This window comes from Hippocampus zosterae, chromosome 12 (assembly GCF_025434085.1).
Source record: "Hippocampus zosterae strain Florida chromosome 12, ASM2543408v3, whole genome shotgun sequence".
In the NCBI taxonomy this organism is placed as follows: domain Eukaryota; kingdom Metazoa; phylum Chordata; class Actinopteri; order Syngnathiformes; family Syngnathidae; genus Hippocampus; species Hippocampus zosterae.
The window spans coordinates 17,936,528-17,950,782 of record NC_067462.1 but is presented as its reverse complement, the minus strand read 5'-3'; the positions used below and the strand labels follow the sequence as shown (position 1 = coordinate 17,950,782).

The 14,255-nt window shown below is 42.9% G+C and overlaps 1 protein-coding gene across 2 annotated transcripts; it reads left to right on the top strand.

The window, feature by feature from the left end:
• The first annotated feature begins 1,461 nt into the window (after positions 1–1,461).
• On the top strand, positions 1,462–14,219 carry prkag3b (protein kinase, AMP-activated, gamma 3b non-catalytic subunit). 2 transcript variants are annotated; one of them, XR_007965563.1, is made up of 14 exons: positions 1,462–1,756; positions 4,782–4,845; positions 5,905–6,056; positions 6,156–6,237; positions 6,948–7,006; positions 7,131–7,176; positions 7,273–7,327; positions 7,404–7,530; positions 7,644–7,809; positions 8,170–8,207; positions 8,396–8,542; positions 10,481–10,574; positions 10,636–11,033; positions 13,241–14,219. XR_007965563.1 is itself a non-coding variant. In XM_052083053.1 (13 exons), the coding sequence occupies exons 1-13, from the start codon at positions 1,739–1,741 to the stop codon at positions 13,288–13,290; spliced, it is 1,098 nt and encodes a 365-aa protein (XP_051939013.1). In that variant the 5' UTR covers positions 1,462–1,738; the 3' UTR covers positions 13,291–14,219. The 2 variants fall into 2 exon arrangements, 1 of the variants encoding a protein (XP_051939013.1); XM_052083053.1 differs by lacking the exon at positions 10,636–11,033.
• Positions 14,220–14,255: the final 36 nt, after the last annotated feature.

The window sequence follows — 14,255 nt, the reverse complement described above, 5'->3', positions numbered from 1 at the left end:
ACAATTTAGCATGTTCCATTAACCTGCTGCCACGCAAGTTTTGGGAATGTGGGAGGAAACCGGAGTACCCAGAGGAAACCCACACAGGCACGGGGAGAACATGCAAGCTCCACACAGGAAGGACAGAGCTGGAATCGAACCCTACACCTGTGCACTGTGAGTCCAACGCCACATATAGATCATTTCTGATTTCTTAGATGTAGTATTTTAAATGTCCTTTTAGCGGACTTTTTCATCTCGTAGATGCATAATGCAACCACAGCCAGGGCTCTATGTAAATAAAACTATTGTATTGTATTCCCTTTAGCGTAGCTCTATCTTGTGGATGCATAGCACAACCGCACCCACTATTGCTAATATTCCACGCGCCTTATATGCAGTGCGATAACAGTTTTAAAATGGGCCATTCATTGAAAATGCACCTTATAGTGCAGAAAATACGATGCTAGAAACACTAGTTCGATCAGTATTTACAGCTATGAATCATAAGTTTGGGGATGTTCTTAGTGGAATAGACTAACAAGCCTAACCCTAACCCGAATTGCTCAACTAATCCTAAAGGCACTGCCTTGAACTCAACCTTCCAGTTGAATATTTGATGTCGTAAAAAGAACTGTGGTACATACTGTTTTTCTGCGCTTGTACTCAGAGGGAGTTTGGGAGATTTTTTCACCTAGTTTTGCATTTGCAAACAGCTGAAAAAAATAGTGTTACAGCAGGGGTTCCCATTAGGTAGATCCTGATCTACCGGTAGATCTAAGACAGATTGCAAGTGGATCCGAGGAGTCTCGAGAAGAAAAAAAACAAACAAACATCTTTGTGTCTTTGTACATCTTAGTAATATATTTTTTGTGTTAATATACACTGCACACTAATCATCTTATTAGTCTCATTTTCACACAAAAAAAAAAAAAATCAAATAAAGCAGGTAAATCTTAAATTTACGGTGGCGCGTGATTACGTCACCGGAAGTTGTTAGCGCTCAGCAGTTTGCAATTGCAACTTGTGATCAGAGCTGTTGCGCTCTATCTTTTATCGTCATGATTCTCATTCAGAGTTTGCTTCGTGTACAATTCGCCGAGGGCACGAGCAAAGAATTGGAATCTAGGAGGGCCCAGAGAAGCACTTTAAAACGGTACGTGCGAGCTACGATAGTTAACGGGCTGCAAAAGTGCGTCGCATGCCTCCATTTCAGGCTGTTTCTCATCATGGTGTGTGTGTGTGTGTGTGTGTGTGTGTGTGTGTGTGTGTGTGTGTGTGTGTTTGTGTGCAGTAAGGGTAGATCTCGGGAGGTTAGTTGATCGAATAGTAGATCTTCGATCGAAAAAGTTTGGGCACCCCTGTGTTACAGTGTAACATAATTCATTTCGAAGACAAACACGGCAGCTTCTGTCTTGGATCACATCTGATTTTGTAAGTGGTCCTACCAGGACTATTTTTAGCTACCGCACCTCTCTCCCTTCCTTACTCTTGGCTGTTGCATGTTGTCACCCACCTCGCCTCGCCTTCCCTTTCTAGCTTGCAGTGAATGCCACAGGCCTCTGACCACTTTGTCCAGATTTAGACCTCAACTTTTCCCAGACTTCCAGATTCAGCTGGTTGAATCGCGCTGCACTGCTCCACTGATTTCTCATTCTCACCGTCAACATGGGCACAGGACCCTCCAAATGTCGGCCATAAAGGATATTTAGCTTTGGGTTCTGATGCAAAGGGAGTCTGCCCCACCACTTCCCCAAACATGGAGTCTCCTGCCGAGGTAGGACTCCTGTCATCAAGATAGTCAATTTTTGCTGTTTGTGTAGCTCAGAACAGTGGTTGTCAAACTTTTTATTTATTTTTGTTTTGCATGGCAAGTAATGCGTAGTTGAGAGAGCCAGGTCTAGCTCCCTAACAGCTATGCGAAACAACAAAGCTGAAAGCATTCTTCTGTATCTGGCTCAGAGAAGGTTTTAGTGGATTACATCATCCTTGAGGCTTACAGTAGAGGTCAAATAACATTTGTTTTAGATGATCCGACAAATGATTAGCCTTCTGCTGCACAAACGCCAAGGTTTTTGTGCACCACCATTCCACTGTCACATTAACTGCTTTGTCAATCTAACTAGAGCACTTTGCTCCCAGAGGTCACATTTATTTGTGATTCTCTGAACCTCTTGAAGCTTAGGCAGAGCCTTAGTTCTGCTACACTTCCGGGGTCGTCTCCCAGGAGGGGCTTCTGTCTCGTCCTGCGTTAATAGGTCTTCTTTACTAGGCTGTGCTTTCATAAGCAAAAGAGTTGCTTTCTCAAACAGTGTTCTCACATCGATAATCTGATCTTCTGCCAAGTGTGTCGTTTCACTCGGTCGGCCCGGGTCATTTCAAAGCCCTGATCATACGTGTAGAGCCGTGGGAAGGTGTCAGTCAGCATTTGAGACCCTGCCAGAGACAGTTTAACATGAGACAAAGTCATCCTACTCGGCTGAAATGGGTATTATTTAATTATTACCAATAAATTATAAGACATATTTATTAGTCCTAATTAGTCTATTTCACTGTGTTATTTCATTCTACATTTGTTGTACAGTAGTATAACTGTTGGAAATGAATGAAAACAAAAATCCATGTTAATAAAATGTTTAATTGCTCAATATTTTTCTTTGTCGTCAATACCACTGCTTTTTAGTATGGCGATTAAATAAATGCTTGCCGGTCTGCGAACAGCATGTACTTGTCTCAACTGGTCCATTACACAAAAAAAGTTGGGGACCAGCGCTCTAAGCAGAGTGCACACGTACCAACATTTGTGCCAAACGTACCAACATTTGAGCATGCATCCTCGTACTCTGAGACGTGCAATTGTCGCTGGAGATTTTCAGATCAGAACCAGAATCAGAATCAGAATCATCTTTATTGGCCAAGTATGTAGAACACACAAGGAATTTGTCTCCGGTATAACACGCTGCATTAGTATCATCGTAAACAAGGACATGACAAATAGGTATGCAAGGACATTTCGTAATGTAAGTGAGACAATGTGTCGGCTGCACCAGAGCTCTAGCTGCTCCACTTGTTGGCGGTATGCGGACTCGTCGCCGTCTTTGATGAGACCGATGACCACGGTGTCGTCTGTGAACTTTATGAGTTTGACAGCTGGATTTGTTGAGGTGCAATCCTTTGTGTAGAGGGAGAAGAGCAGTGGAGAGAGGACACATCCCTGTGGGGCTCCAGTGCTGGTGGTGCGTGTTGATGATGTTGTTGATCCCAGTCTCTCCTGTTGTGTCCGTCCTGTCAGGAAGCTGAGGATCCACTGGCAGATCGTAGGGGACACAACGAGGTGGAGAAGTTTGGTGGTGAGGGATGATGGTGTTGAATGCAGAGCTGAAATCCACAAACAGAATTCTTGCATAGGTCCCTCTGCTGTCGAGGTGCTCGAGGATGTAGGTCAGACCTATGTTGACTGCCCGGTAGGCAAACTGGAGAGGGTCCAGCAGGGGACCGGTGACGTTCTTTAGGTGGTTCAGCACAAGGCGTTCAAAGGACTTCATGACCACCGACGTCAGGGCGACAGGCCTATAGTCGTTCGGTTACGATATTGCCGATTTCTTGGGAACTGGGATGATGGTAGGCTGTTTGAAGCAGGATGGGACCTCACACAGCTCAAGGGATCTGTTGAAGATTTGTGTGAAGACCGGAGCCAGCTGATCAGCGCAGACTTTCAGGCAGGAGGGGGACACTTTGTCAGGCCCCGCAGCTTTCTTGATCTTCTGCTGCTTGAAGAGCCATCTCACGTCCTGTTCGTGGATCTGTAGGGGAGAAAAAGAGGTGGTGTGGGGTGTAGATAGAGTAGTTTCTGGTAGAGGTGGGTGTGTGTGGGAAATGGGGGTGTCCTTTTCAAATCGGCAGAAAAACATGTTTAGTTCATTAGCAAGACCCTTATTGTTCACTGTTTGGGGGGATGGCATTCCTTGGATTTTTCTCCTTGTTAAAAACTGACACACATATCCCCAGTTGTAGGATTCACGATTAGGATTTTCAATGGTCATTTTTTTAATGACAATGTCTTGAGTCATGTTATGCTTCGAGTGCACCATTTAGTGACAGCTGTACAATCCTTCGCACGTCTGTAGTACTCCAACTGTATCAGATATGTTTTTGGGTTTTTTTAGATCTATTTATGATACGGTCTAGGTTTTTCCAGCAGTAGTTCCAACCCTCATCTATGGTCACGAGCTATGGTTCGTGACCGAAAGAACGAGATCCTGGACACAAGTGGCCGAAATGAGTTTTTTCCGCAGGGTGTTCGGGATCTGCCTTAGAGATAAGATGAGAAGCTCGGTCATCCAGGAGGGGCTCAGAGTCGAGCCGCTTCTCCTTCATGTCGAGAGGAGCCAGATGAGGTGGCTCAGGCATCTGATTAGGATGCCTCCTGGACGCCTCCCTAGTAAGGTGTTCCGGGCATGTCCTCCTGGCAAGAGCCCCCGGGGATGACCCACTGGCTGGCCTGGGAACGCATCAGGATCCCCGGAAAGAGCTGAAACAAGTGGCTAGGAAGAGGGAAGTCGGGGCTTCCCTGCTAAAGCTGCTGCCCCAGCGACCCGACCCCGGATAAGCGTTAGAAAATGGATAAATGCAATGGCTCTAGTTGTTCAGTGGCGTACATCCGTGCTGCATCTTGCTGTTATCTATTCTGTTGTGTTTACTTCTCTGTTGCTTGTAATGCGGTACCAAAATGACAGCTCTTTGATTTGGTGTCATTACACTGGGCAGGTGTCGCTGAGGTTTTGTCTCACGTTCTTTTCCAGGTGCCGTTGTTTGAAATGGAGTTGGAAGAGGACAATGGAGGTGATGATTTAATGGCAGACGCAGGTAATGACGACACAATTGTCCTGATAATGATTAGTCATGGGCCTTATCGGCATAAAGTCACATCTTTTTCAAGACTCAAGTTTGGAAAAAGACTTTTTAAACACCAAATTAATTTTTATACAGAAATTAATTACATTACATCTGAAACAAATGATTATAACAATATATTTGAGAGAAAAAGTATGTTATTTTACCTCATTCAAATCTGAAGTGCAATCATTTCATTCGTAAATGATTGGCTTCTGGTTTTAGAAATGTAAATTACATCATAACTTCTCCTCAGCCGCCGGTTAACCTGGCCAATCTTTGACCCACTTTTCTCCAGATTGTCACTACGTTTCTCCGTTTTCTGTTATGTCTTCTATTATTTTCTTCTCTTTTCCTTCTTACCGCTACTTTTTATTTTTCTTCTTCGTGCTACCGCTATTTTTATTTTTATTCTTCGTGGCAGGAGTTCACTTTGGCCTTGGGGGTCAAGTTCAGCATTCGCTTCAATGATATCAGGCGCCATCTAGCGTCGTGAATGGGTATAATGTCTAGACTACGACCCCCTCTTTTTCAGTCTTATTTCAATGCAAAAAAACACCGTCTTATATTCGGGCCAATACGATATATTTTGCAAAATTATAGACAACGCAACCTGAAATTTTCGACATAACTGAGAGAATAACTTCCATTAACCTGGCGACTTTGTTTCAGGAGTGCATTACTTCTGCTCAGTGAATCCAGGTTCCGCTGTGTTAATTTGTTTTTATTTTTTCAAGAAGTTGGGAAAAGAAACAACTACATCTTTTTTCATATCTCTGGCGGTGCCACCCAAACTTTAAGTTTTTGCCATCGTGCCATCATTTTGTTCAGATCAGTGGTCGTCAAACATTTCTCTCTCTCTCTCTCTCTCTCTCTCTCTCTCTCTCTCTCTCTCTCTCTCTCTCTCTCTCTCTCTCTCTATATATATATATATATATATATATATATATATATATATATATATACAAAGTATATATGTGTTTTTTTTTGCAAACATCATGAAATGGTGAAACAGTGTATGTGATCTGACAGGCAGTTTTTCACCTACATGGATGGATGCTGCGGCCCCCCCAGCAGGCCCAGAGCGAGATGCCTTCATTTACATGAACTTCATGAAGAACCACAGCTGCTATGACGCCATTCCCACCAGCTCCAAGCTGGTCATCTTTGACACCGCACTGCAGGTAGTGCATGAGTAGGCTGATTTTTTCCCTTCATTTATTTGAAAAAAAAATATCAATATTTTAATCACCAGATTTTTGCTTTTGTGCGTTTATGTGAAGGTGAAGAAGGCTTTCTTTGCTCTGGTGGCTAATGGTGTACGAGCAGCACCTTTGTGGGACAACAAGCTCAAATGTTTTGTAGGTGAGCCTTGCATTATTTATTTATTTATTTTTACACCTTTCTCTGTCCCTCTTACCTGCTGTCATGTGTTCCACTCACCGCTGAGTGGAACACATCCTCTCTCAGCTTTTAGAAGGAATGCACGCGCAAACACATTGGGCACAACATTAGGTACACTTGCTGGCCACTGCCAGCAAGTGTACAAGACCAAGCCACTGACACCAGGTTGTGTGTTTAGTTGTTGTGTTCCTGCGTGCGTGTGTGTGTGTGGTTTAAATATGGTGCCCTGAAAGAGCTCTGTAGAAGCCTGAATCAATCATGATCCATTGAAATTGTTGTGTTGGAGTAGGGAGAGATCTAAAACAAGCGAGATATGGCTCTCGAGGAACCGGCATTTTCTACCCTGGTTTATCAAGGCTCAGATTGGTGTCTTGAAATACTGATGATGAGCAGAGCCACTGATCATCCTCTCAATTTTATCTGTGTTAAGAAGAATTGACAGACGTCCTTTGTTTGATCCCGGTTTGTAAAAAATCGACCTTCTTGCCAACGGTCTCTTTAATCCGCACGCTGTTTGTAACCCAAAAATATTGTATTTCCAGAACGTGTTAGCCCAAGGGTCCTTTACACCCCTTCGATAATATTTGAGTGATTTAAAATAGCGCAGAGCTCCCTCATGTGGACCATCATTCAGAAGGTATCATTCAGAACTTTTTTATCTTTATCCGCAGGGATGCTGACCATCACGGACTTCATCAACATCCTCCATCGTTATTACAAGTCTCCACTGGTAAGCCAACCAATGTTTCCTTTTTGTCTCGTTGAGTAGTGTTTTTGCATCCCTTCTGTCCCATATGCTACAAGGCAGGGAGCCATTGAACAAGCCAGTTGATGGAGATTTGTGTTGACGGCAGGTTCAGATCTACGAGTTGGAGGAGCACAAGATCGAGACGTGGCGAGGCATGTACATGCGACACGGTGGTGTAATAATAGCGCATCGAAAGCAGTGCTTGGCACCATCGCTTAATATTCTGAACTTGCCTCCCATCTCGGCAGAGATCTATCTGCAGTACTCCACCAACAGGCTCATCAGCATCACCCCCGAGGCCAGGTTTATGCCCCCTTTTTTGAAGTTGTGAAAGTTGTTGGACATTTGTTGAAAGACAATATTATTATCCTCCCTCTAGTCTGTTTGATGCCATCTACTCCCTGTTAAAGAACAAGATACACCGCCTTCCCGTCATCGACCCGGCATCGGGGAATGTCTTGCATATCCTGACACACAAACGCATCCTCAAATTCCTCCACATATTCGTAAGCAAAACAGTTACAATGTTCGCCCTCATGTTTGTGTCTTGGGATCCCTTTGTGTGTCAGCATTCTAGTGTTGGGCTATATTCATTTATTCAATATGTCTCCGTCACCAGGGTTCTATGATTCCAAAGCCATGGTTCCTGCAAAAACAGATCAGTCAGCTGGCTATCGGTACCTTTAAGCAGATCGCAACAGTGCAGGAATCGGCGTCGGTCTACGACGCTCTGAGCATCTTTGTGGAGCGACGGGTGTCCGCTCTGCCTGTGGTCAATGAGCAAGGTAGTTCACCAATCCGCAAGGGCCTCTTTCTCGCGGAGGTCCGCAGCGTCAGAGCCGGAGTCATAAAATCAATCTGGCAATTGACAGTGAAGTTCTGCTGTTTATGTTAAAACTGGGGTTAGCTGCCCTCCTTTGTATAATGAGTGAGCTCATCTTTTGCAAAAATGTGATTTCTTTCCATTTTGAGAAATTCCAAACATTTCGAAGTCAACGTCCCGCTTCTCTACTAGCCAGAGCAGCTCCATATTGTTTTTAAGTTCATGCCAACAAAAGCCAAAAAGATATCTTGTGGGATAAATTGTGGTCATCTAGAACTGTGCATTTGTCGTGTTGATGTCTCTTCTCCTACTTCATTCTCAGGTCAAGTAGTGGCGCTGTACTCCAGATTTGATGTCATTGTAAGTTTCACAAGTTCGTACTGTTCATGTTGTTCTTAAAATAGTTTTGCAACTTCATGTACTTGGATTTAGGGGCTTAAAATTAGCAATTGTGCATCTTGTCACGTACAAACGTAGTTGAAAAGGCTCATTTTACTTAATGCTCCAATTTAATGACTGTATATATTCCACATTGGTCTGTGTGAAAGAATCTTGCAGCCCAGAAGCGCTACAACAACTTGGATATGACCATGACAGAGGCTGTTGCCTCCAGAGCCTGCTGTATGGAAGGAGTGCTTAAATGTTACCCTCATGAAACTTTAGAGACCATCATTGACCGCATCGCTCAGGCTGAGGTAACAGAGTTGTTTTATCATCTGCTGGCTGCTGTTCGGTTACAAAATGCAATATGGATCTGTTGTTGTTCAGGAGTCATCGATCTATTTTCTATCCTGCCTATCCCCGATGACTTTCAGCATGAGGTGGGGTAAACCCTGGATTGGTCACAAGCCAAACACATTTTTAAAAAAAAGTGACGCCAACATTCACGCCTAAAGACTCTTAGAGTGTTTAATGAATGTGAGGTATTACAGTTTTCATTTGAAATATCTTTTCTGACACCAGTCCTGGGACCTTTCCGACACGGCTAGTACTGGTACATTTTGGAATGTGGGAGTTGGCCGTTGTAACAAGAGAAAACCAATGCAAAGACAGGGAAAACATGCAAACTGCACAGAAGAAGTGCAAATTCAAACCCCCATCCTCAGAACTTTGAGGCATATGTGCTAAGCCTTTTTGTTACTGTGACCCCTGAAATAATCATAACAAATACCGTATACTGGACTTTCCGCACTATAAGGCGCACCAGAAAGCATCCAATTTTCTCAAAAGCCAATAGTGCACCCAATAATCCAATGTGCCTTATATAAGGGGTTTCAATTTCTTTATATTCTCCATCGAGTTGTTTCCCTGTCAGTGTTCCTCTGCCATCCAGTGGTGATTATTAGCAGGAACCAAATGTAACATAAAAGGTTCCGCCCAACACCAAACGATATGTGCATTTGCCAACACACACTCATACAGACGACGAATTGGTGAGCTGTGCGCAGCCATGATGAAACGAAGATAATACCAAAAAGCGTAGTTCACTACTGACTAAACGAAAGAAGAAGGAGACAAGCAAGACTTCTGAGGATATTTAAGCCCTTGTGGATGTGAGCCCACGAGATTTGTGTGCCTTTTTGTTAAATCAGTTGTCTTGATAACTTTTGTGTTTCGTTTGTTGTTTTGTAATGCCATTTGTATTTACCGTATTTTCACGACTATAAGGCGCCATTAAAAGACATAAATTTTCTCCAAAATAGACAGGACGCCTTATAAAGCGGAGCGTCTAGTGTATGCGCCGAGTTCCAAAGCCTGACTGAGAGCACCTCTGGCTGACACGCTGTTTATATAGAGAAAAAGTGGAGTGAGTGACGACAGGCATGCGGAAGTCCGCCAAAGAGTGAAGGTTGGCCGTGTAAGAGGTGAATAGAAAAACGTGAATACATTGTAAAATGGCTAAATAAAGTACAACCGAACTCAGTTTTGCTTCCGTTGCCTTTTTAAAAACGTGTTTTGAGCGTGCGTGCATGCATGCCGTATGTTTAAGCTGGCGTATGTTTTACCATGCCTGGCTGCGCCCAATAATACAGTGCGTTTTGTGTATGTGTCAAATACAGAAAAAGCACCCCTTACTGAGACTGCGCCCAACAACACGGTGCGCCGAATGGTCGTGAAAATACGGTATATGTTTCATGTCCGTTTTTGTGACCAATTCTTATTGTTACAGCTGCAGCGGTAGTGAAGACTCCATATAACAATAAAGCTGTATTGTATTGTATTGTATTGTATTGTATTGTACTGTATTGTATTGTATTGTATTGTATTGTATTTCTTTAGCGTAGCTCCGTCTAGTGGATGCGTAGCGCAACCACGGCCGCTATTGTAGCTTCTATTTTATGCGCCATATAATGCGATGCACCCTACCAATGAAAACAGTTTTAAAATAGGCCATTCATTTAAGGTGCGCCTTATAATCCAAAGCGCCTTATAGTGCAGAAATTATGGTAATTGCAGCACGAGCATTGCTATTTGTTTCGCCTTGATTCCTTCAGGACGTACACTCCACAGTGTAGTCAAGGCAACACGGCTAACTCGCCATTTAGGTGACCGAGCTATACAAAGAGCAATAGTGACAAATAAAGTTGTTGACTATCAAGCAGTAATGTCGCATTGACTTGTGGCTTTGCTAGGTGCATCGTTTAGTGTTGGTTGATGCCAAGGATGTGGTGAGAGGAATCGTCTCACTGTCGGACCTCCTCCAGGCCCTGGTCCTCAGCCCAGCAGGTATTGACGCACTGTGCACCTAACCACCACTTCCATACGTGTGCCTTGCTTTCTCTCTCAGTCCCACCCCGGATGTGTGGCAGGCCCACTCCTCATCTACAAAGGCCACGCCTGGCTTCTGGTGGTCCATCTGCTCCACTCGTAGCTGGATGTTCTCACCGCTTTTTCCCTTCCCAAATATTAGCATCTCCAAAGTCAAGAAAACATTGTGTTTATCTACCAAAAAGACGTCTAAAATATTGACCAGTGACAGCCTGCTACTCTACCTTGATGCTACACGATCCTGAACTGCCTGTTTACATCAGCACTGTATGCACCTTCGGTTATGTTTAAAAAAAAAAAGAGTCAATCGGTCCTCCACCTTCTGCAAATGGGAGAGTCCCCATTCCGCAGCTCTTACAAACACCTTCATGACTCCAGCAGAAAATGTTAGCAGCTCCTCGGCCACTCACCTTGCAGGTACGAAGCCCCGAGCAAGCCTGTGCTATCATGTATTTATTCTGAGCTTTTGAGGTTCCAGCTGTCGCTTGTTTGTTTGTTTTTTTGTTTTGTTTTTTTTTTGCTTTGTGTTGTGAGGCAAAATTTGGCATATGAGCAAAGCTTGACATTGTAGGGTTTTGGTAGTGAGGGTGACAAAAAGCTGGAGGACCCAAGTGCAGGGAGGCAAGGTGTGTGTCATGATCCTGTCCTCTGCTTTGTTTGTCTCCATCTGGAGCAGGGGTGGGCAATTATTTTCCCGGGGGGGGGAGAAATGAGAAGCAGAAAATATTGTGGAGGGACAGGCCAAAAGTTAGAAATAGAAAATAAAGATAGCACAATGTCTTTGCATGCCAGTAATAATGTAACATTCTCCTCCACCATCTCACTCAGCACCGGTTCTCCTCAAGGATGTGTACTGAGCCCCCTGTTGTTCACGCTCTACACATTTGACTGCTCTCCAACTCTTTTTAGCGGTCCATTTTGCGGAAAGTATTTAACGTGATAACAATCAAACCATTCTAGGAAATGTTCATTTACTCGAGCCACAAGCAATTCACTCTGAGCATGGAAATTGCCAGAATCGGACTGAGTAAGAATCACTTCCTTGTTTTTCAAAGTCTCGTAGATTTGAGTCTTTCCGACTCCAGGTGTCTCCTGAATGTTTCATACTTTGTTACCTGCTTCGTTTAATCGGATACATATCACTTTCCCTTCTATGGTCATTACTCTCTCCCTCTTTCTTCGTCTTCCCCTCCCTCACTGTGCTCTGCAACTTGAAGTAACTGCGCCACACCATTACAAGTCCAAACGAAATGAATGCATTCAAACCTTAATTGTGCACCAATCTTCGGCGGGCCGGATTAAAAAGACCAAGGGGCCGGATCCGATCCGCTGATCTGGAGAGTAGGCGTTCCCTCATGAGCCAAACTTGACAGTAATCGCGCCTCATTACCAGCTGCCAATATAGACTCTGCTTCAGACAATTGGCCTTGCTCACGACTCTGTCTCCAAGTGCTAAATTCTCTAGATGTTCTTGACATTTTGATTCATAGCCTCTCGCCACATTTATTTCAAAGTGCATTTTATGTACCTGTAAGTACAGTAGTTCTTGTTGTATTTAGGTTGATATTCTGGCGTATTGGAATTCCTTGTCCTTTGAGTTTGACAAGCAATTTACGTTTTTCTCGTTCCTTGGCTTTTGCAAGGATTTTTTGTTTGTTATTAATTTTTTCCTGGTTCTTTGTTCCCAGCATCCTTCATTGTACTTTGCCGGTCTTGCTTTCGTATTTTATTTATTTTTATTTTTTTGTCAACTCTCTTGTCTGTGCCTACGTTGGTGGAATCCAATTCAGTATGGGACATTGCGGACACCTGTCAGAGTACAGCAGTCTTAAAAAGAGGATATATTCTCAAAAACCAAAGGGCAAACAAAGCGAGTAGGATAACCAAAAAATCCTTCACTTAGCAAAACCCCTAAATTTTCAAAGTAATAAACAAATACTGGGAATAAACTCAGCAGAACAGCAAACAAGACGCAATCAGGGAAATGTGACTGACAGTGACAGCAGCGTACGGAAACAAAGAACCGACCAATGACTGTTTTTGTTTATGCCGATGACTCACCCTAGGGTAAAAATAATGCAAACATTTTTTTGTCACTTTTGCTCTTTTCTTGGTGTGAAAATTAAAGGCCTAATGTTCTGAGACCTTCTTCAGAATGAGCCTCCATGACGCAGAAACTGCTTGAGTGAAGTGGGGAAAAAAAACAATGGCAACAGTTTCTGGTGCGCTTTTTGCTTTTTATTGAATGAAAACACTCGCAAGGAGCATGGAGAAGACGCCAACACTGACCTCATCAAATCAAACTGATTTTATATTGAAGTCAATAGAGATAAAGGTCACAGCAAGCCAAACTTGCAAATCAAGGTACCACTGCAGTTTGTACCCTGGTGTCATCAGTGTACGATGGAACCTCCAAAACGTTTAGCCTAAACTTCCTGGAAATTGGATTGTGTGTGAAGGTGCTTGCCTTTTTTCCACTTTGTGGGCTGTGCTGCTGCAAGTAGAAGCACGCTGGGTGTCAAGCACTTTATTTTCGAACAAATCTTGAGTCTTGCAAATGCGCAAGTTGTATCTAGCTTGCTACAGAAGGATTTCTCATCAGTTTTCTCATTTTTGTTTTTCAGGTTTTATGAGCGATCGTGTTTTCAAGAGGGAGGAAAGTGAAAAAACCTGAGACGAGCAGTTCAAGTGTGACCGAACAAACCCAGGTCAAATTCACCAGGGAAAATGAGAATCAATGTAAAGAAAATGAAAATCGTGAGACTTCAATCAACTTTTTTTGATTGAGACATTTTATTTTATTAACGGCGACATGTCTGAATGAGGCGAACTTTAAAAAAAAACTCATCATCTCTATTCAGAATTGAATTACATGGTGTGAAACCAACAACTCTTGAAATAGTCATGTGATGTTTATGCTTTGGACATTATGCCGTATGATTATTCACATCTTTTAAAGTCGCTTTTCCGTTTTATTTAGAGGCACTGACACAAATTTTACTGCGCAAAACAAACTGTAAATATCTTTCTTTGTTGTTCATAGCCATGCATAACACTTTTTTTCACACACTAAGGTACACTAACAATACAACACTGTGTATAATGTAGCATTTCCTGCATTATGAAGAATGTTCTTAAGAAATGTTGGCCGTGTCCATGTCAAATCTCCATTTATTTAAATTTAAAGTGTTGTATTGACCTGCGATTGGCTGTCAACCGGTTCAAGGTGTCCCCCACCGACTGCCCAATGACAGCTGGGATAGATAGGCTCCAGCGTCCCCGCGACCCTTGTGAGGATAAAGCGGATGGATAGGATAAATGGATAAGATTGTATTGATGCCTCAAACCTTACAATGTTTGACTCTGTTGTGAAATTACCGGTAGCATCTTTTTTCTAATATATAATATTTCTATATATAATAATTTCTAATATATATATAATACAGTACTGTACATGTTAGATTTCTTTTTTTTTTAATCACTGCACTTTTTAAGCCCCCTACTGGACTCTCAGGGGACTTCACCATATACTGTATATAGTCACAAAGGTGAAATTTTGTCTGAACATTCGCATAACATTAATAAAGGGAAGGTGTATTCTTATATTTGACTTATTTTGGCAGATGGTCGATATGAGCG